The sequence below is a fragment of the Myxocyprinus asiaticus genome, chromosome 5 (genome assembly GCF_019703515.2).
Source record: "Myxocyprinus asiaticus isolate MX2 ecotype Aquarium Trade chromosome 5, UBuf_Myxa_2, whole genome shotgun sequence".
In the NCBI taxonomy this organism is placed as follows: Eukaryota; Metazoa; Chordata; class Actinopteri; order Cypriniformes; family Catostomidae; genus Myxocyprinus; species Myxocyprinus asiaticus.
In genome coordinates this window covers 12,184,869-12,208,247 of record NC_059348.1, presented here as the reverse complement: position 1 = coordinate 12,208,247, position 23,379 = coordinate 12,184,869, and the positions used below count along the sequence as shown (strand labels likewise).

The 23,379-nt window shown below is 40.2% G+C and overlaps 1 protein-coding gene across 2 annotated transcripts in view; it reads left to right on the top strand.

Moving 5' to 3' along the window:
- LOC127441295 (solute carrier family 22 member 23-like) overlaps nt 1–23,379 on the top strand; it is an 84,583-nt gene that overhangs the window by 15,611 nt on the left and 45,593 nt on the right. For both annotated transcript variants that reach the window (XM_051698521.1, XM_051698519.1), the window contains exons 2-3: nt 13,236–13,339; nt 13,543–13,697. In XM_051698521.1, the coding sequence (XP_051554481.1) occupies nt 13,236–13,339; nt 13,543–13,697 (259 nt within the window). The remainder of the gene's footprint in view (nt 1–13,235; nt 13,340–13,542; nt 13,698–23,379) is intronic.

The following is a 23,379-nucleotide window of genomic DNA, read 5'->3' as shown; positions in this document are numbered from 1 at the left end:
ACATTGGGGATGTTGTATTTCGTTGACGATGACACATGTGAATCCATACTGGATAAATTCCTCTCGATACTTTCGGCACTTGGAGTAAAGCTGATCCTACTGTTGATGGATGTCCTCCTAATGCACACGCCGGTCTCTTCCCGTACCTGAGCTCGATGGCCTTTCTGACAGTGGTGCTTCTCCGCTCTGCTCTGCTGGCCTCTCTGCTGGCCTCCCTGCTTTGTCTTTTGATATTAACCCTTTAAAGCCTGAGCGCAAAATTCAGAATATTCCATTTTGTGCCAGAATATGATATTCATATCCATTTTCATATTACATTCATATTCATATAACATCACACACTTGAACTGTATATACCATATTGAAGAGAAGAACTAGGGCTTTCAAATGATATAAATATATGTATGATTATTTAAGGCTAATCATTCTTTATCAATAAGATTTCACACAGCAATTTTTGCAAAAATCTTCTCCGTCCACCATACTTCATCAGACAACTGCATTTTCAACCATTTTAATTACAAGCTAGAGGGAAACTTAGAGTGTATGAAATATACATAATTTTGTGGGCAATGTAGAATAGTAGACAGATTAGAAATATAATCTATTGTTTAAAAGTTATGACCATTCTGGTGATTAGTGGAAAAATGGAATAAAACAAACATTTAGAATGTTAAGATACATTTCACATGACCACTCCTCAAATACTCCTTTTGAGCACCTGTAATAATAAATTGAGATTGCATCTGAAATTGAACGACACAAACACTGAAATATACATTTTATGTGTTCAATAAAACACACACTTTATTTAATTTGAACATTAGAATTACACACGAATTGCACAGCAAAACATACAAAATCAAACTTTCGAACTATCTACAGTAAATAAATTTTTAATAAAGAGTGCAGAAACAGGATATATATAAATTCATAAATACTCAACAACTGCAATACCTGTGGAGAGAAGAGAGGGATAAAAGAAGTGAGGGGGAGGACGACAACACCAGTAAACACAGCCCAACCTAGGCCTCTTCGCGAAACTGGTCACACTCAGCTGAGTGCCAAGACTGAAAACGGTTCCTATCGCGAACCTTTTGCCAAGTCTTTGCCATTACATTCCAGCATGCAACAAGCTACTTTAGTATTATATTCAGTCCTACTTTTTTGATAGCATAACCAACATCTCTTAGAGGACTCTTCAAATTTAGGGACATGGGCTGTGTGGAGTGATGACGAAGGAGGGACTACAGGCTTTAGTGTATGCAAAGGGAAACTTGCGTGAATATCGATACCTCCCAGCTGACGAGCCAGGTTTCCTCTGAAATCTATCTGGGTTAAGTTCACCGGTCTACGCTCATCCCCTGGTGCTGCATGAATGTGTTGCCATTCCTTAAACAATATGAAACTACTGATGACAGCAATGTCTAAGAAGTGGAAAAAAAAAGAGTCTTCTAGCACTTCTGAGTTGTTTGTAGGACGTCGTAAGATTTTATCATTTGGTCTGACCTATCAACACTGCCCATGTTTTTGTTATAATCGCTGATGATAGTGAGCTGGAGAGCTACTTCTTTTGTCCAGTCGCTATCATTTTTTACAAGCCTAGTAATTTCGGTTGAGCCATTTGCATTGTGGAAATTGGAGAGGCATGTAACTGCACGTGTGTCCTTCCACTGAATTACAAGTATATTCCCCTCAATCCTACACCACCTCATATCCCCACGAGTCTTGCATTCCCATCTTTTGATGTCTTTAAATTCTGCAGGAAACAGTTTAAGATTCACCCTGCATGTCCCACAGGCATTAGTTCCCATTTCTAACAACTTAACCATAAGAGCTGGGGACGTGTAAAAGTTGTCAAACCAAACATTGTGGCCCTGGTCTTTGAATGGCTGCAGTAACAATTCAACTACTTTGGTGGCCAAACTGTGTAAACATTGAAGTCGAGAGTATACCCTGAGTCAGATGTTGCAATTTATTAATAACAATTGTTATTAATAAATTCTATATATATATATTATAATAAAAACATTTAAAGTACTGATTTAATATCTTAATTTCATGTGACGGGGTTGTTGAGCTTGATCATACTCATCTTACTATAATAAACTTCAAAATATTAATACATATTATGATATTTCTTACCCATTTCTGTACCACGCTGTTGAAGACAGCTGAATGACACCACTTCTGATTAGTAATGTCACATGTGAGCGGAACTAAATATTTATGGTCTGAAAATGGTTGGTGTGACAGGGTTGAGTTCAGACTGAGGGACAAACATTTATAGCCTAGTTTTTATGAAAAAAAAAAAAAAAAAAAAATCATGATTATTGGGGTAAAATATCTTTCTCAGCAAAGTAAATGTTTACATTTAATGATAAAAATTATAGACAGTGTACACTTTATACATTTTCTTTCTAGGTGCAAATTCAGTGAAGTGCCTCAGGGACATGACACATTGCTTGGTTTAAGATAGAAGTGATATCTGATTTGTGAAATAATTATTGGTTTCTTCAATGAATCAACCAAACCGATTCACAAACTGGTGTGAATGATTCATAAGCAAATCTTACAATTTTATAAATCAAGTCTGAATTTGATTGATTACTAAAAATCCTTATCCAGTGATGAAAAACAACTGGAAAGTTCATGGAAGTGAATCGGTCAAAAAATACATTCCTGAAATCCTGAAAAAAAGGGAAATAAATTAAAATATATTTCTGCCAAATAAGTGAATAGATTTAATTCATTCTATTCAGTAATTAGTCTCACTTAGCACTGAGCAGAATGTGTGGTATCTTATTACCGCATGCCTTTGAGCTACCTAGTTTTGTATTTCAGTGAATTTGTGTGTTGAGTGACCTGTGACTCCAGTGAGCGTGTTTGCAGAAGGATTGAGATTTGTACTATGTCGTAGTAACACACCATTACAAGCACAAGACAATGGGCCCTTTCTGCCTCTCCCTTGTTTCACAAAAACAATTCCCCCTTCACACAATCTCTCTCTCTCTCTCTCTCTCTCTCACACACACACTCACTCTTTCTTTCTCTCGATCTCTCTTTTTCCTCGCTCTCTCTCTGCCCCACTCAAGCCGAAACTGTGTTCAACAAGTGGGCACATTCCAAATCCCACACACGGTACATCAGTCCAAGGATCTGAATTATCCCCTCATCTTTGTATCATTGTTTAGCAATAATAAAAAATATTACATCTCTTCACCAGAATGTGTTGTGGGTGTGTGCAAGAATGAGCCGTAAAACTCATTTAGCAAAAATGTAAGTATATTAACATATTTTATCGTCTGCCAGGTGAAAACTGTGTAATAGCTTAGAAAAATAATAGCATATCTCTCCAAATAGCACGAACTATAAGTTATGTGCTTAAGTATAACCAACCAGAGTGACCATCTGGTTCTTGGTCACCTCTCTCACCAAGGCCCTTCTCCCCTGATTGCTCAGTTTGGCCGGGCGGCCAGCTCTAGGAAGAGTCCTGGTTGTACCAAATTTCTTCCATTTAAGAATTATGGAGGCCACTGTACTCTTGGGAACCTTAAGTGCAACCAAAACATTTTTGTAGCCTTCCCCAGATCTGTGCCTCTACACAATCCTGTCTCTGAGCTCTGCAGGCAGTTCATTTGACCTCATGGCTCGGTTTTTGCTCTGATATTCATTTTCAGCTGTGAAACCTTATATAGACAGGTGTGTGCCTTTCCAAATCATGTCCAATTAATTGAATTTGCCACAGGTGGACTCCAATCAAAGTGTAGAAACATCTCAAAGATGATCCAGAGAAATGGGATGCACCTGAGCTAAATTTCAAGTGTCATAGCAAAGGGTCTGAATACTTTGTATTGATATTTCAGTTTTTTCTTTTTAATAATTTTGCAAAGATATCAAAAATCAGTTTTTTGCTTTGTCATTATGGGGTATGGAGTGTAGAAAAAATAAATTAAAGCATTTTAGCACAAGGCTGCAACATTACAAAATGTGAAAAAAAAAAAAATGAAGGGGTCTAAATACCATGCTAAAACCATGTTATTCCAACTTTAATTATATCTTATTCAATGCTCTTCGTCCAACAAAGTATAAATTGAAGGCTGTAAAACAAATCAAATAAATACATGCTAAAAAGCATTTTTGAATGAACTATCCCTTTAAAACATGTTAGGTCGATAATTACAGTATATGATGGCATGTAAATGGCATAGATAGTGTTATGGATGGTTTGTATGAGATACTGGAGGTATATCCCTGTGTTTGCACAGCACCTGTAATTCTGGACCATTTTATCAGTGACCACATTGAGAAATATTTAAAGCACTGGTGGCCAGAGCCGTTTGGCTACTGGAGATATTGCATGTGCTAATGAAATGTGTTTGAGTTGGCTAATATTTTTTGTGTCATTTTGTTCTTTTTAAATGGGCATTTCAACCAAAATTGAAAATTCTGAAATCATACTCACCCTCATGTTGTTTCAAACCTGTATGACTTTCTTCCGTCTAACAAAAAAAGGAAAAGTTTAGCAAAATGTCTGAGCTGCTCTGTGCCATTCAGTGCAAGTGAATTGAGACCAGGGCCATCAAGCTCCAAAAAGGGCAATTAGGCACCATAAAAGCATCATAAAAATAGTCGACTTCTTGGTCACCATGTCGTCTTATTGTATGAAAAAGAGCAGCTTGGACATTCTGCTATAATTAAGTCATTTTGTGTTCCAGAGAGAAAAGAAAGTCACATGAGTTTTGCGAGACATGAGGGTGAGTATGATGACAGAATTTTCATTTTTGATTGAGCTATCCTTTTAAAGGTGCACTCAGTAACATTTGCTTGTGTCATCTTGGACTTACAGTGACACCTAGTGGTGTGGATGCAGTTTTCATTTACAGATGCCATTGTAGAAATTAACGGTTCACAATCAGCCATGATTAATTTAATCCAAAGAGTGAAAGCTTCTAATAACAAGACTGTTACTGAGATGAAGCGAGTAGTATTTGGCTGGTCATGTGATTTTAAAATGGCAGCCTCCATGTGGGGACCCTCTCCATGTAGAATAAAATCGCCTATATAGACCATATTCACGCTAGCGCTATCTTTGATTTTTAATGGGAATGACAACGAGGCTGTGAGGGATAGACTTACAGTCTCTTCAATGGGCTGTACTGCAGTTTAAAGTGTTTTTTGATCATTCCGCAGACAAAACATTGATAAAATATCTGTCCAAGAACATTCAGTATACAACGCAATCCAGACAACATGAATTGTGGGAAATCAGATGTGATCTAGGAGCTTTATACAGCTTTATACCATTCGTGTCATTGAAGTGACTGTAAGTCTATCATCTCGCAGCGTCGTTGTCATTCCTATTAAAAATCAAAGATGGCGCTAGTGTGAATAAGGTCTATAAGGTTACTGATATGACTAGAGTCCTCATCTCAGAGTGGTCATGATTTTATACATATGTTTCAAAATGACAAATCATTTCTTTAGGAGTAAAACGTTTTTAAAGGGGAAACAATCACTGATTGCACCTTTAATTACTGGAGTCGCTGGAGAATTAATGGTCTCTAAAGACCAGAATGATGTGTTGAATTTTGGCCTCTTTGATCATCTTGATCTCATCTGTAATGAAATGTAGCATCGCTGGCTTTCATCACATACATGCACGTGCACTTTATTACTCTTTATGTCTTGTTTATCTCTCTACGTCAGACAAGAGTCTATCACTTCCTCCGCTTTCATTATGTGGCTCTCGCTCTCATTATGTTCTTTCCTCCCAATTATACAGCAATAAAGGCTGTTAAAGCGATGGCTGCCTTTATATGTGCCGGCTCTCACACTGATATACTGTTGCTAGGCAATAACTATGCGGCAGTTTCTCTCTTTCGCTTTTTATAGACTGACTGGTGCTCACTCTTTTCTGCGTGCCTTCCCTTTTGCTCTCTTCAGATACACACACAGTGTTTGTGTGTAAGAGAGTGAAAAGGTGATGGTTCAAGCATACAAGCCCTCAGTCGTCATATATTACTTAGAAGATCCGCTTGCGAAAAATTATTCTCTCACTTTACCTTGCTAAAGGTAACAGTGATGGTTTCTTATTTTTTGTTGTGGACTAACGCCATTAGACTCTGTGGCAACGCAGATATCACAATCTCTAATACAAATATTTCCTCAGTATAGTTGTGAACGCATTTGCTTAGAATTAACCTGTTTTTTAATGTTGTATATTCTGAGTTACAGATCAGATCTTATACACCTTATTTCTTCCTTTGCAAAAATGTACCATGGTCATTAAATGTAACTGAATTAAATCAAAACAAAAATTAATATCTACCAAAATATCATAGCCATTTTTTATTTTTTTTACTAATAGTGTAAAACTACGGCTAGAAATTTCGTACAAATGTAGATTTATTTATTTTTATTTTTATTTTATTTTTTTTATTTTTGTACTTTTCAACAAAGGCTCAGTGTCTCGTTGCTCAACCTTCAGAAAATGTTGATTGTGAAACTCTGGAAGTCAAACTATATTATATGAGCTGTTAGTTGACATTTTATTTTATAGGAGTTTTTGCAACCAAAATTTGGGACATGTCTGACTGCACTTTTAATATGTACAGACATTTATTAGTAATCCTTTTGTATGTTGATTTCCCCAAATTGACTTGACCAATGGTGTGAGTTTGGGGCGGGACTATGAGTTTCTCCTACCAATAGCAGACAAGGGTGTGTTCGAGAAACCTGTTAGAAAACAGCCTCTCTTTTTTTTTAAATTTTATTGACACTAGTTATGCAAAAATGACACATTTCACCCCTGATTTGTTGTATTTTTTTTTTATTTACAATTAAGTTACATTGTTTATGATGTTGTTTCTTGTTCAATCACCACAAAATATGAACATGATGAAACAAGCTGAAATGTGATGCTCATGTAAGCAGAGTACATTCATGTCATAGCCAGTTAGCATTGTTGCCTTAATGTTGTTATGTGTGACTGACTAATGTTTGTCTGTATGGTTGCCAGGCAATATCGGTAGTGACAGATGACGCATGTGATGGCCGTGGCTCAATTATCACACAAAAGAGGAAGCAAGAACCTGTAGTACTGTACAGCAGTTTCTGTTGAGTCTATGGGATTGCATGGGAAACCCTGAAACATTAGGACTCATACAGTCTTTCATCAACTGAAAAACCCAGTTCAATAAATAATAATTCAACCAATATATTGTGTATTGTTTCTTTAGAAAATTGATCACACTAAGTTAAACTCATTGCATCTAACTGACTGAGGAGTGAACTGCACTAACTAAACAGTTGTGCCACTTTAGCGTGAGATATTTCAACGCAAAGCCCTGTGTCTTATTCACTATTTACAATCCAGTTTAACCATGTAATATATGTGCTGATTTAAAGGAATAGTTCACCCAAAGAGAAAAATTCTCTCATCATTTACTCACCCTCATGCCATCCCAGACATGTATGACTTTCTTTCTTCTGCAGAACACAAATTAAGATTTTTAGAAGAATATCTCAGCTCTGTAGGTCCATACAATGCAAGTGAATGGTGACCAAAACTTTGAAGTGCCAAATAACACATAAAGGCATCATAAAAGTAATCCATACAACTCCAGTGTTTTAATCCATATCTTCAGAAGTGATATGATGAGTGTGGGAAAGAAACAGATTAATATTGAAGTCCTTTTTTGCTAGAAATTATTCTCCCTGCCCAGTAGGAGGCGATATGCATGAAGAATAGAAGAATGTGAAACTTAAAGTGGAGACTGACTGAGCAGGGAGAAAAATTTATAGGGAAAAAAGGACTTAAATATTGATCTCACCCACACCTATCATATTGCTTCAGAAGACACTGATTTTACCACTGGAGTCTTAAGGCAAATTTACAGTATACTTACTAGGTGAACAGGCTTTGCTTAGTTTGCCTGCAAATTATTACGAAATGCAGTGATGTTTTTGTTCTGCCAGTCTGTTTGTTCATATCTCTGAAATTCTTGACCTAGGAGAACTCGGCTGGTCGAAGAGCATTGATGATTGGTAAATATTATCGTGGGTGTGGTTTGGACGTGATGTGTTTTATTTGCAATCGCGCGTGCCATCTTAGGAGTTGTAACCTATATCACTGTTGTTAAAATGGATAACTTTGAAGCCTGTCTCTTATTTTTATATGATTATCCGCACAAACTCCACAAAGACAGCGTGGCCATGACAAATGTGTGGAGAGAGATTGGAGTTTTTATGAACTCTGATCAGATAACTTGTCGCCAAAAGTGAAAGGGGCTCCGTGACAAGTTTAATAAAGCAAAGAAGTGTTGCAGCACTAAAAGCACTGATCCACGGAGAGCAAAACCTACATTATTGGCATACTTGCGTGGCTGGAACAGAACGTTAAACACAGTGACATCACCATCAACTAACTAATTTTAAAATGACACCACGTGTAGTGTAAATGCTGGTTTCGTACGACTAGTCTGCTTTAGTTCCTCCAGGAGAAAACATTTGGCTTCTTCCATAGTATAAATCAGGCTTTATGGATTACTTTTATGCTGACTTATGTGCTTTTTGGAGCTTCAAAATTTTGGCACCATTCACTTGCATTGTATGGACCAAAAGAGCTGAAATATTCTTCTAAAAATCATCATCTGAGTTCAGCAGATGAAGAAAAGCAATACACATCTGGGATGGCATAAGGGTGAGTAAATGATGAGAGAATTTTCATTTTTGGGTGAACTATCCCTTGAAGTTTATTTTATTTGAATTAGTAGGTAACATAAGTCATTGTCTTTTTTCAATCTGGTCACATAGAATGATGATACTATACGTATATCTACACCCTTACAGAAAATCGAGAGTTCTGGCAAACTTGCTGCAAATTTGCAGCAAACATCCCACTCAATGTTTTCACATACAAATGAGCTTGCGATTTGGTGGAAATGTTTGATTTTCTAAACTCACTTGTCTTGGAAGTGTTATGTACCACTATCTTTTATCTATTCTTATAGTTTGCTATGTCTAATAAACATTTCTTGAGGATAAACGTTTACTGGATGTCTTTTGAATTCCAACAGATTACTCATGGTGAATTAGCAGTGCATATTAAATAGATTTTTACCTTTAGAGTTGTGCAATGTGGTTTTGGTAGCTAGTGGTTTTCAGATAGAAAGGGGAAATGGCGATTGACCTTTTTTCAAACTGCTCTGCCAGCATTTGTGGCAGAACAAATCGTAAAGCCCTGTGATTTTGTCGGTATGTTGTGGTGTTGAAATGCCTTTACAATATTTAATATCTTTACCTTGAAATACATGGGTGTTTCTCCAAACATTATAACAGGCATCAGGTGTTTAGTGACCCTTCACGTATATCTATCACAAATGAATCTACAAAATGCACAGATTTACAATGGAAGTTTACAATGCATGATCACACTTTATATTAGGTGTCTTTAACTACTATATACAATGCATTCAGAAAGTATTCAGACCCCTTCATTTTGTTTCATATTTTGTTATGTTGCAGCTTTGTGCTAAAATGCTTTTAAAAAAAAATAAAATCACATCAATCTACATTCCATACCACATATTGACAAAGCAAAACCCAGATGTTTTATAACTTGGCAAATTTATTAAAAAGAAAAACTGAAATATCACATTGACATAAGTATTCAGACTCTTAACTCAGTACTTAGTTGAAGCACCTTTGGCAGCGATTACAACCAAGTTTTTGTTGTGACAAGCTTTGCACACCTGGACTTGGGGATTTTCTGCCATTCTTCTCTACAGATCCTCTCAAGCTCTGTCAGGTTGGATGGGGACCATTAGTGGACAGGTCTCTCCAGAGATGTTCGATTGGGTTCAAGTCTGGTCTCTGGCTGGGCCACTAAAGGACATTCACAGAGTTGTCACTAAACCACTCTTGCGCTGTCTTGGCTGTGTGCTTAGGATCATTATCCTGTTGGAAGGTGAACCTTCAGCCCAGTCTGAGGTCCTGAGCACTCTGGACCAGGTTTTCATAATATCTCTATATCATGCTGCATTCAGCTTTTCTTTAACCCTGAGCAGTCCCACAGTCCCTACTGCTGAAAAACACCCCCACAGCATGATGCTACCACCACCATGCTTCACCATTGGGATGGTATTGTGCAGGTGATGAGCGGTGCCTGATTTCCTCCAGACATGACACTTGGAATTGAGGCCAAACAGTTCAATCTTCATTTCATCAGACCAGAGAATCTTGTTTCTCACAGTCCGAGTGTCCTTTAGGAGCTTTTTTTTTGTTGTTGTGCAAATTCCAAGTGGTGTTTCATGTGTCTTGCACTGAGGAGAGGATAAAGCCAAGATCGGTGGAGTGTTGCAGAGATGGTTGTCCTTCTGCAAGTTTCTCCAATCTCCACACATGAACTCTGGAGCTCAACCAGAGTGACCATCGGTCACCTCACTTACCAAGGCCCTTCTCCCCCGATTGCTCAGTTTGGCTGGGCAGCTAGTCCTAGGAAGAGTCCTGGTTGTTCCAAATTTCTTCCATTTAAGAATTATGGAGGCCACTGTGCTCTTGGGAAACTTCAATGCAACCAAAAAAATTTTGTAGCCTTCCCCAGATCTGTGCCTCAACACAATCCTGTCTCTGAGCTCTGCAGACCGTTCCTTTGACCTCATGGCTCGGTTTTTGCTCTGATATGCATTTTCAGCTGTTAAACCTTATATAGACAGGTGTGTGCCTTTCCGAAAATCATGTACAATCAATTGAATCTGCCACAGGTGGACTCCAATCAAAGTGTAGAAGCATCTCAAAGATGATACAGAGAAATGGGATGCACCTGAGCTAAATTTCAAGTGTCATAGCAAAGGGTCTGAATACTTATGTCAGTGTGATATTTCAGTCTTTTCTTTTTAATAAATTTGCAAAGTTATCAAAAATCTGTTTTTGCTTTGTCATTATGAGGTATGGAGTGTAAATTAAACCTAGTGTCCTGGATGCTGCATCATTCAAACACAGTAGTTTTTAGTTACCAGTGCCATTGTAGAAATTCACTATGCACAGTTAACCAGGATGAATTTAATCCATGAATGAAAGTGTCCAATAACAGGGCAGTTACTGAGATTAAACGAGTAGTATTCAGATGGTCATGTGATCATAACATGGCTGCCTCAATGAGGTGCCTGTGCCCCATGTAGAATAAAAGAGCTTTTATAAGGTTACTGATATGACTAATTTCTTCATCACACATGAGTGGTCATGATTTCATACATATGTTTCAAATTTACTATTTATTTCTTTAGAAGTATAACTTTTTGAATGAGGAAAAAAATGAATAAGTGTACCTTTAAGTAAATAGTAGTAAAAGACACATAATATAAGGTGGGACTTGATGTATTTTCAATAGAATTAGAAATTAATAGAATAGAAAATATTATGTTACGTTATTTTGATGCTTTATTTTTCATATATCAAAGAGATGACGCTAGAACAGGATTTATGACTTCCACGCTGAAATTTTATAAGACGTAACTGGCTGTCAAACACATATTGAGCTACACTTAACACATAAGCAATGCATAAGCTGCACATATGTATTTACTCTGGCACGTATTGAGTCTAAAAATATGTACAACTGACCGAATTTCAGAAGTACACCCAATTATGCATCATACTGTTCATGTGTTATACTTTCTATAGTTTACTTCCGCATTGTTCTTCTTCAAATAGTAATGTCAAATGTAAATCAAGCCAGTTACTGAAACAACAGCACCATGTTGACAAATAGCATGTGTAAAATGTATTGTGTACATGAATGTGGGATTCTGATTATTTACCATCGTTGCAAAGAAAATCAACATGAAAAAGTAGTAATTTGTATGAATATAGTACTCTTTAAAAAAAATGAAGAAATTGATATTCTGTAATAGTTAACTCATACAGAAATGAAATAATCATACAAATATGTTTTATGAAATATATATATATACAGTATGTACAGTGTGTATATATATATATATATATATATATATATATATATATATATATATATATATATATATATATAAAATATGCAACACTATTATTTATCTCGGGTCACTAACGAGCAGGGTTGGGGAGTAATGGAATACATGTAACGGGATTACGTATTTAAAATACAAAATATAAGTAAGTGTATTCCACTACAGTTACAATTTAAATAATTGGTAATTAGACAGTTACATTCAAAAAGTATTTTGATTACTGAAGAGATTACTTTGCATTTTATTGTCATTTGTTTCATTTAATATTTAGTCCTTTCAGATGGAAAACATTTATACATATAAATGATGTGATCCAAAGTGCATTTGAACAGCGGTGAAACACTTTCTTATGATGTGTTACATTCATACGAGCAGACAGAGAAGTAAGTCTGAAGTAAGTTTGGAGCAGAAGAAATAGAAATAAACCTTGTGTAAATTGTCAGCTTTACGCTAAGCTAAAATGCTATTTATTGCCATTTTACATGCACATGTTACCAGGAACAATCATATTTTTTTATCAAGAAAATTCACGTTGGATCATAATTTCTTTTTTTCTAGTAAGACCTTTGATATTAGGTCAAAAATCATATTCTTGATAATCATTTTTTATTGTTTTCCTGTAAAAATATCTAAAAATCCTTAAAACAAGATCAATTTGATTTATCTTGTTTTAGAAACAACACTGCATAAGATATTTAGGTTTTTCAGAGAATGTATTATTAACATGTGTATTTTGTCTTACTGTACTGGCAGAGTTTTTATAGTCAAAACAAGAGAAAAAATCTACCAGTGCTGAAGAAGTAATCCAAAGTATTTAGAATATGTTACTGACCTTGAGTAATCTAACAAAATATGTTACAAATTACATTTTACAGCATGTATTCTGTAAACTGTAGTGGAATACATTTCAAAAGTAACCCTCCCAACACTGCTAACGAGCCTACACTAAATAATCAAGAAATAAAGAAAAATATATTTTTGCAATTTTTTTCTTAAGAGAAAGGTTGAGGAATACTAAAGGGATGAGGCATAACTCTAAAAAAAAAAAAAAAAAAAAAAAAAAACAAAAGGATGAGGTAAAGGGGTGGAATGAGATCCCAGGTCACTAAAGACTTGAGATATACATTTGAGGGTTATATGATCTTGTTTGTTCAACTATTGGCAGAAAAGGTTAAAATAAGTTAATTCATGCTTCAATAATAGGAAAATCTCTTTCTGTCTCTGCAGTGGAACCTTGTATGTGACTCAGCCTGGATTGTTCATATCGCCAAATTCTCCCTGCTGGTGGGCTCCATCTTTGGGTACTTGGTGTTGGGAGTTCTGGCTGATTGGTATGTCTCAAAATTTCTTAATTTCTCATAATGTTGAATCAAAACAAATGTTTGTAGAGTTATTTATGCATTTAAGAGTAACGTTTTTATTAGTATAATGCAGCTCAATGTATAGAACATATTGTAAATTGGCCTTAAATTATATTTGTGGTAAAAGCTCTTTTATTAAATGTTTTTTGCTGTTTGTTTTTTCAAACATCCAGGTTTGGCCGTCACCCAGTCCTGATCGTCTCAGTCTTCTTCATGTTAGTATTCGGCATGACAGTGGCCTTCTCCGTCAACGTCCCGATGTTCAGCACCCTACGCTTCTTTGAGGGGTTTTGCTTGGCAGGGATCACGCTCTCTCTCTATGCTCTGAGTGAGTACACACTGTAATATGACACTTGAATGCAGTACTGAGGATATACAGCTGTATTAAGAGCTGTGTAACACAGAAACTTACCACGGAAAGCATATATTCACATTAATGAGTTATCGTTTTGATTTAATCAATGCTGTGATTTGAGGGCTGGAATATTGATTGTAAGGGAGTTAGAGTGAACGGAGAACACAGGGAAGTGGGATTTCCAGGCTCAGGTAAGATTTTTAATCAGCCACCTCAGTGCTTTACAACTTCACAAGCTCATCAGCTTCACAGGCACGTAGCAACTTCAACACATCAGCTTCACAGGCACGTAGTAACTTAAGCACATCAGCTTCACAAACTTAACAGAATAAATGGAACAGCTTCAGGAGCACCATGGCCTTCCTTGTGCCAGACTCTCTCTCTCTCTTCTGCTGGTGTCATGGCTGCTTATATGCCACTCTCCCCATGCTCACTGGAATTAGAAACAGGTGTTAAACATAATCTAGCTCAGGTGCAAGCACCCTTAACGCTTTCTTTCTCTCCGGACGGACGCTTGACCACGCCCCCGCTGCCACATATCCCCACCGCCCGACTCAGGCCGGGGAGGCATCTGGCCTGTCTACCACTCCCCCCCCATTTCTGGAGAGGAAGTCGGCGACAGCCATCTGCGCTCCTGGTCTGTGGACCACCTTGAACTTAAACGGCTGAAGAGCCAGATAACAACGGGTGATCCACGCGTTGGTATCTTTCATGCGGTGGAGCCACTGGAGTGGGGCGTGATCCAAGCAGAGGGTGAGGGCCCGCCCCAACAGGTAGTACCAGAGAGTGAGGACCGCCCACTTGATGGCGAGACACTCCTTTTCCACGGTGCTGTACTTAGTCTCCCTCGGCGAGAGCTTACGGCTAATGTACAGCACCAGGCGCTCCTCCCCCTCCACCACCTACGAGAAAACAGCCCCCAGCCCTCTGTCTGAAGCGTCCTTCTGCAAGACAAAAGGGAGAGAGAAATTGGGTGAATGTAAAAGTGGCCCCCCGCAAAGCACGGCTTTGACTTGCATAAACGCCTGTTGACACTGCTCTGTCAACTAGACCGGGCCTGGAGCTCCCTTTTTAGTGAGATCTGTCAGCGGGCTGGTGACGTCCAAATAATTAGGCATGAATCTCCTATAATAGCCAACCAGCCCTTGGGCAGGCCGCAATCGCCGCAGTCTTGTCAATTTGGGGACGCACCTGCCCGTGGCCCAAGTGGAACCCCAGATACCATACATCCACCCACCCAATCGCGCACTTCTTGGGGTTTGCTGTGAGTCCAGCCTGTCGCAGCGATCTCAGAACTGCCCTCAGATGCTGCATGTGCCGCTGCCAATCATTACTGTAAATTATGATGTCAACTAAGTATGCAGCGGCGTAAGCCGAATGCGGTTTGAGGATTCGGTCCATTAGATGCTGAAATGTAGCCGGGGCTCCAAACAAACCGAACAGAAGCATCACAAATTGGTGTAATCTGAACGGTGTGGAGAAGGCTGTTTTTTCACGGGAAATTGGTGTCAAGGGGATCTGCCAATAACCCTTTGTCAAATCCAGTGTTGAATAAAATCGAGCAGTGCCCAACCGATCGAGCAACTCATCAACACGAGGCATTGGGTACACGTCAAATTTAGACACCGCGTTGACTTTTCTATAATCCACACAGAACCATACAGACCAGTCACTCTTAGGAACAAGAACAACCGGGCTGGACCAATCACTGTTGGATTCCTCTGTTACCCCCATATCGAGCATTGCATCCAATTCATCCTGGACAATTTTCTTTTTGTGCTTGGGCAATCAGTAGGGACGGCTATGTACCACCACCCCCGGCTCAGTCTCGATGTGGTGTTGGATGAGGTTCGTGCGACCTGGTAGAGGGGAAAGTACATCTGCGAATTCTTGTTGTAGTTTGGCAACCTCTGCGTGTTGGTACGGTGAGAGGTGGTCTCCGCAAGTGACCGGGGTGAAATGATTGTGTTTCATATTCACCTCCGGGCCGAGCTCCGCCCTCTCTTGAACTACCGTAGCCAGCGTCACATGGACTGCCTCCCTCCATAATTTCAGGAGGTTAAGGTGATAAATTTGACATGTGCCCCCTCTATCGGTTCGCTTTACCTCATAATCGAGATCCCCCACTCGTCATGTGACCTCAAAGGGTCCTTGCCACTTGGCGAGTAATTTGGAGCTCGATGTGGGGAGTAATACGAGTACCGTATCTCCCGGTGCAAATTCCCACAGCCGAGTTCCCCTGTCATACAGCCGGCGCTGTTGTTCTTGAGCTTGGAGCAAATTCTCCTGTGTTAGTTGCCCCAAGGTGTGGATTTTTGCTCTAAGATCAGGAACGTACTGAATTTCATTCTTACTGTTCGAAGGTCCCTCCTCCCAAGCTTTGCATATGACATCAAGCATATATAGCAGCTCGAATGGGGAAAATCCGGTGGAGGCTTGCGGGACCTCTCGTACTGCGAATAACAGGGGATCGAGCCATTTGTCCAAGTTTCTAGGATCCTCGTGCACGAACTTACGAATCATATTTTTAAGGGTTTTATTAAACCGCTCCACCAGGCCATCTGTTTGTGGATGTTAAATGCTGGTGTGAATTGACTTAATGCCCAATCATTCGTAAAGCTCGTGTAGTGTTCATGACATAAAGGTTGTGCCCTGATCGGTGAGGATTTCTTTCGGAATCCCCACCTGGGAGATTATTTTGAAGAGTGCCTTCGCAACATTATGTGCTGAGATGCTGCGTAGAGGCACTGCTTCCAGATATCACGTTGCATAGTCCACTAGGACTAATACATTTACATTACATTTACATTTATTCATTTGGCAGACGCTTTTATCCAAAGTGACTTACAAGAGAGGAAAACATACGCGAATCATCTTAGGAGACAGTGGTATAAAAAGTGCTGTATTACAAAGTATCACTAGCATCATAGTAGTGTTCAAAATAGAATAAAGTGCAACAGAAATGTTTTTTTGTTTTTTTTTATGACTGGTTAAGTGCTCATGGAAAAGATGTGTTTTTAGTCGTTTTTTGAAGACAGAGAGTGAGTCAGCTTCACGGATGGAGTTGGGAAGGTCGTTCCACCAATGTGGTATGATGAAGCTGAAAGTCCGGGAAAGTGTTTTGGTGCCTCTTTGTGTTGGTACAACAAGGCGACGTTCCTTAGCCGACCGCAGACTTCTAGTGGGCGCGTAGCTCTGCATAAATGATTTTAGGTATGCTGGAGCAGACCCAGTAACTGTTCTGTATGCCAGCATCAGAGCCTTGAATTTGATACGTGCATCAACCGGAAGCCAGTGGAGAGAGACAAGGAGTGGTGTAACGTGCTCTCTTTGGTTCATTAAAGACCAGACATGCTGCTGCATTCTGGATCATTTGGAGGGGTCTAGTTGCACATGCAGGGAGGCCTGCAATGAGAGCATTACAGTAGTCCAGTCTAGTTATGACAAGTGACTGGACAAGCAGTTGTGTGGCATGTTCAGAGAGGAAGGGTCTTATCTTCCTGATATTGTAGAGTGTAAATCTACATGATCTTGCAGTCTTTGAGATGTGGTCTGTGAAATTTAGTCTGTTGTCGATGGTTACCCCTAGATTTCTGACCGATTTGGAAGGCGTTACTGTAGTTGCACCCAGCTGCACGGTGATGTTGTGTTCAACATCAGGGTTGGCTGGAAAGACAAGGAGTTCAGTCTTGGCTGGGTTGAGTTGCAGGTGGTGCTCCTTCATCCAGGCCGAGATGTCCACCAGGCAGGCAGAAATTCGAGCAGTCACTGTGGTGTCGTTGGGCTGGAAAGACAAGTAGAGTTGCGTGTCATCAGCGTAACAGTGGTAGGAGAAACCATGTGCTTGAATGATGGGTCCCAGTGATGTTGTGTATATAGAGAAGAGAAGTGGCCCAAGCACTGATCCCTGAGGTACCCCAGTAAGTAGCTGATGTGGCTTGGATACCTCACCTCTCCAGGCTACCTTGAAGGACCTACCTGAGAGATAGGAATTAAACCAGTCAAGCACAGTTCCTGTGATGCCCAGCGAGGAAAGGGTAGAGAGTAATATCTGATGGTTGACTGTGTCAAAGGCTGCAGAAAGGTCCAGCAGAATCAGGACTGATGATCTGGATTCAGCTTTCGCTCGTCTCAGCAACTCGGTGACAGACAGCAGGGCGGTCTCTGTGGAGTGTCCACTTTTAAAGCCTGACTGATTGTCATCCAGCAGCTTGTTCTGTGAGAGATAGGCAGAGATTTGATTGAAAACTGCCCTTTCAAGTGTTTTTGCCATGAATGGTATGAGAGAGACTGGTCTGTAGTGTTCTATTTGTGTGGGATTAAGTGCAGGTTTCTTCAGCAGCGGGGTTACTCGAGCCTGCTTAAATGTAGTGGGAAAAGTGCCTGTAAGTAGAGATGTGTTAATTATGTATGTGAGTGCAGGTAGGATGGATGGAGAAATGGCCTGGAGAAGGTGGGAAGGAATGGGGTCAAGGGAACAGGTGGTGGGGTGGTTGGAGAGTTTAGAGTTTAGAGACCTCAGTGTCAGTCAGAGGAGAGAACATGGAGACAGAAGAGTTGCATACAGGAGACAGGTGTTTGACAAGGTGTGGTGCTGAGAATGTATTGCTGATGGCTGCAACCTTATTAGTAAAAAATGTGGCAAAGACATCTGCTGTCAGTGATGTGTCAGGCGGTGGAGGGGGAGGGCAGAGAAGTGTGTTGAATGTTCTAAACAAGCTGCGAGTGTCTGTGGTGCTGTTGATCTTGTTCTGGTAATATGTTTTTGTAGATTTGACATTATCTGAAAAAGTTGCAAGCAGGGACTGATATTTACCTAGATCTGTTGGATCTTTAGATTTCCGCCATCTCCTCTCAGCTGCCCTGTGGTCAGTCCAATGTTCACGAAGGACGTCAGACAGCCAGGGGCTGGGTGGTGTAGCACGTGCTGGCCTAGTGGAGATTGGACAGATGTTGTCTAGACAGGTTGTTAAAGTAGAGCTTAGTGTGTCTGTGGCAGTGTTTACATTAAGCGTGGTAAATATATTTTGTGTAGGAAGAGATGTAGAGACAGCAGTGGAAAGGCGAGAGGGTGAGAGGGAACGGAGGTTACGGCGAAAGGAAACCAATGGTGGAGTCAGTTTTAATGTAGCTGGGAGTGTCATGTTTAATTGAAAAAAGTAGTGATCAGAGACATGTAAAGGAGTAACAAGAATATTTGAGTGGTACAGTTACGTGTGAAGATTAGGTCCGATCTGTGAGTTGCTGTGGTGTGTAGTTTTTCCAAGTCAAATGAGGCCAGGAGGGTATATAATTCAGTGGCCTGGGGCTTGACTTGGTGTATGTTGAAATCACCAAAAACCACAAGTGGCCTACCATCCTCTGGCAAGGAGGACAGCAGGACATCCAACTCCTCAAGATAGTTTGTCAGCTGACCTGGAGGGCGATAGATGACAACAACATGGATTTCTGTGGGTTGCATTGTAATAATAGCATGGAATTCAAAACTAGTATTGTTACATAGTGAAGAGTGTGGTGAAAAAGTCCAGTTGTTATGAATGAGCAAACCTGTTCCCCCACCCCTACTGGTACGTCGAGGGGTGTGAGAGAAGGAGAAGTTGTTGGAGAGAGCAGCAGGTGTTGCTGTATCCTCTGGACGTATCCATGTTTCTGTCAGTGCCAGGATGCTGAGGGTGGACTGCGTGGCAAAGGCTGGAATGAAGTCAGCTTTGTTCACAGCTGACTGGCAGTTCCAGAGTCCCACTGAAAAAGAGAACGGAGCAGGTGCTGAAGTGCAAAGTGGCCGTAGGTTCTGTGGGTTGCATTTGGTCTTGCATCGATATCGTGTAAATGGTCTGTAACAGATAACAGGGATGTGCTTGAAGGCATGTGTTATTCGTGAAGTAGACATGTTAGTATATAGAAGGAAAAGAGATACAATAACAAGATACTTAAGTGCTATGGTGAGTGGCGCCTTGTCGGTGTCCTTGCTCGGTGGACTCGCACAATTATTATTAATACAAAATGATGTCCGCGTGCTGACCGCTCTAATGGCCCGACAAGGTCCATTCCAATTCTCTCGAAGGGGACCTCAATCAGCAGAAGAGGGCGCAATGGCGCTTTTGGGGTGGCAGGAGGATTCACCAGCTGACATTCACGGTATGCTGCACACCACCTGTGGACATCGCCACAAACGGGCTATTAGACGGTTCAGTGTCGTGGAGCAGCCAAAGACGGCCCTGGCTCCGCCTCCCCTGCCAGAGCATCGCACATTTCACATCTCATCACTTTCGGGCAGGACCCATCCGCACATATTCCCTTTAAAACATTTCTAAATTCAGGCCAATTAGTCCCCAAAATCAGCGGATGGGTGAGGTGGGAACTAACCACGGCCTCCAATCTATGGGTTATTCCCCAGAATTTAATCACAATTGTCACCACAGGGTAGTTGTGAATATCCCCATGCACACACTTCACCCTCACTGTTTTAGTTGTGCCCAATGCCCCGTGTTGAACCAAGCATTTGTGGATACTGGTTTGATTACAACCTGTGTCCACCAAGGCTTGATGAGTATCCCCTTGACTCTTACCGGTATCCGGTACACTCCGGCCCGTTCGGGGGCAGCCTGCGGAGTATCGGGGATCCAGACCACCGCTCCCAGCTCCATCACAGGGCATTGATCCCAAACATAACAGAATAAATGTAACAGCTTCAGGAGCACCGTGGCCTTCCTTGTGCCAGACTCTCTCTCTCTCTTCTGCTGGTGGCGTAGCTGCTTATATGCCACTCTCCCCATGCTCACTGGAATTAGAAACAGGTGTTAAACATAATCTAGCTCAGGTGCAAGCGCCCTTACCGCTTTCTCTCTCTCTGGATGGATGCTTGACCATGCCCCCCCCTGCCACATTGATCAACAGCAGACCGGGGCATATTCGGAAGGTTGTTTGCAAACATTGTTTTGTGATTTCGTTCGGTGGCACTAGTGGCGCAGGAATTACACACATCAGCTTTAAAGGTGCACTCAGTAAGTTTTTGCTAATTAAAAACATTTTACACATAAAAACATACTAAGGTCCAAAAGAGAGGGGAAGCTCACACACAATGTGTAGAAAAAGTTGTAAAATGTTTTAGTTTATTGAGAGGCCAAAAAGTACAAAAGTGCTATTGTTAATGGGACATTGATGACGATGTAAATCGAAAACGTTTTGTCTTTGCTCTGAGCACTTTTTGCACTTTTTGGCCTCTTAATAAACTAAAAAATTGTAAGACTTTTTCTACACATTATGTGCGAGCTTCCCCTCTCTTTTGGGCCTTAGTATGATTTTTTGAGCTTATGCACCGAAGTTACTTGGAAATATAAGCCCTTTCAGTATTGGGCACGGATAGCTATAGCTTTTGTTCTGCTGTTGGTTTACTACACATAAAGACATGAAATAAATTTTTTGAAACTTGCTGAAAATTATGTACTCTGAAATTAGATGACGACTCCAGTCATGTCAGTAACCCAATAAAAACTGTTTAATTTTACATGGAGCAGGTCGCCCCATCATAGGCGCTGCCATGTTGACAACACATGATAACTTGTGCTATGCAGTTGACTGAGTTACTACCACTAATAATGACAATAATAATAACATATTTACTTTATATAGTGCTTTCAGCCAATGCTCAAACTTAAAATACATGTAAACAAAACAAGCAAACCAAACAATATAACAACAAACACAATATACTTACTACAGACAATACTGGAGCCTGAGTCAACAGTATAGTCCAGAGTGATGGTATCAGCAGGAGTGTGATCCAACAGACAGTCCAAACAGAATGAGTGCAAGTGAAAAGATAAAATGTCCAAACAAGTGGGAGTCATGAAACAAACCACTACGTTCTGCAACTCTCACGGCACCGATAATGGATAAACGGCGCGATATCAAACGGCAGACGTGAGCAGAAGTTTGTCTACAGCTGGCAGAGTGCTCGTGATCGAGTCGTGGGTGTCCGGTCACAGTCCAGCGTTCAACAACACATAATTCATTTGGATTAAATCCAAGAATGTCCATAATATGGATGTGTGTGTAGTATGAGACGGAGAAAAACACAGACTGAAAGTAACAATACAGAAAATAAACAAACATATTCGGTGTAAAGCGGCAGAACTTAGTAAGCAATCTTCCAGTATCTAGGATGATGGGTGTCAGTATAGATTCCAAAACCCCAAGTACTACTGGGACCATATGGTATGAGTAAGAGGCAGTTAAAAACTTACTGAGTACACCTTTAATATGTGGACAATAATGCAGAGTGCGTTTGTACTCACCACTCAATTTTTCTCGTGAAACAAACTGTGCAGAGATTTAATCCAAATCAATCTGAGGGCCGCATAAAAACTATTGACAAGACGAAACTGATGAAACTTGCGTGAAATGATTGCATCCCATGTGTTTGTTATGGATTTATGAAAGCTAAAAGCCAGAGCATGAAGTAGTCTAGTTGTAGTTTCTATTATAAAATTAATAAAATAAAGCAGAATATCACATTCTACTTGTGGATATCAAGTTATCTTGCTACAAAGCGCCTTCATTAAAATTCTGATAATCATTTAAAGATTTAGCCAACCTCTTTGGCAAATCCAGTGATTAGTTCTTCCTCAAAGGCTTTTATTGTATCAACCTGGTACTTTTATAACATGTCTTTGTTTCCTTGCAAACATGTGGAGTTGTGTGAAGCCAGCCAATTGGGTTAGAGCTTGCCAGATTGAGAAAGTTCTTCCCGATTTTGTGTGCAATGTACATCAGACGGTCAGTCTGAGATAGTTCCCCATGCACTGATGGCTGTTTTTAGCTACGAGCTTGAGCCTCTATCTTTCTACTTCTGCCACAATGTGCTACAAATGGCCCGAGCTGTTCTCTTTATAATGTGGGTCATGTTTTAGAACTAAGAAAAAGGATCAGGGTGTTATGTGTACAAAACTTTAGGCTCATCCATGGAGAAGGGTAGTGCTGTACTGCCGCATTTCATCAAAATCTTGCTCTTTGAAAGTGCCTTGATGTGAAACTCCCGCATACTCAGCTGATTTTAGGGTTTGATGGTTTAATTTCAGTCCTGGTGGTATTTCTCAAAAGGGTTCTTCATCAGAAAGTCCTCACTGCACTATTGGACAGGCAAGGGTTGTTGTTTTGCTCTCTTTATTAATGGATGGCTTTCTTTATTGATCCATTGGAGGCTGTTTTCAGGCAGATTAACTGAATATAAATTATTCACTTCTCTCACATAAAGGTCTCCCCCTCAGAATGTCAGACAAGCTTGTTGCGGTAACATAACTTTATTGCACTGCCTTCTCACTTCATTACAGTCATTCAGATGGATTATCCACAGAGTAGCGGTGACCTTCTCCATGCTTAATAGTGAAGATATTTTCTAATGAGTGATAATCCTCTTTGAATGGCTGCTGGTATGATAACAGCCCTGCCAGTAATAGACTGTGCCACCAATGTCCTGTCTGAAGGCCTGATTGCCCTCTAAAAGCATCAGCTGCATGCAGTAATTGCTTTACGGCGTGTTGGGGCCCTTTCTGTCCTTGTCATAGTAATTTACTCCACCCCATCTACTTTGAAAAGCCACCCCAGCACTCCCAATAATAAACCCGGTCTGGACTATTGGTGTGCATCAGACGGG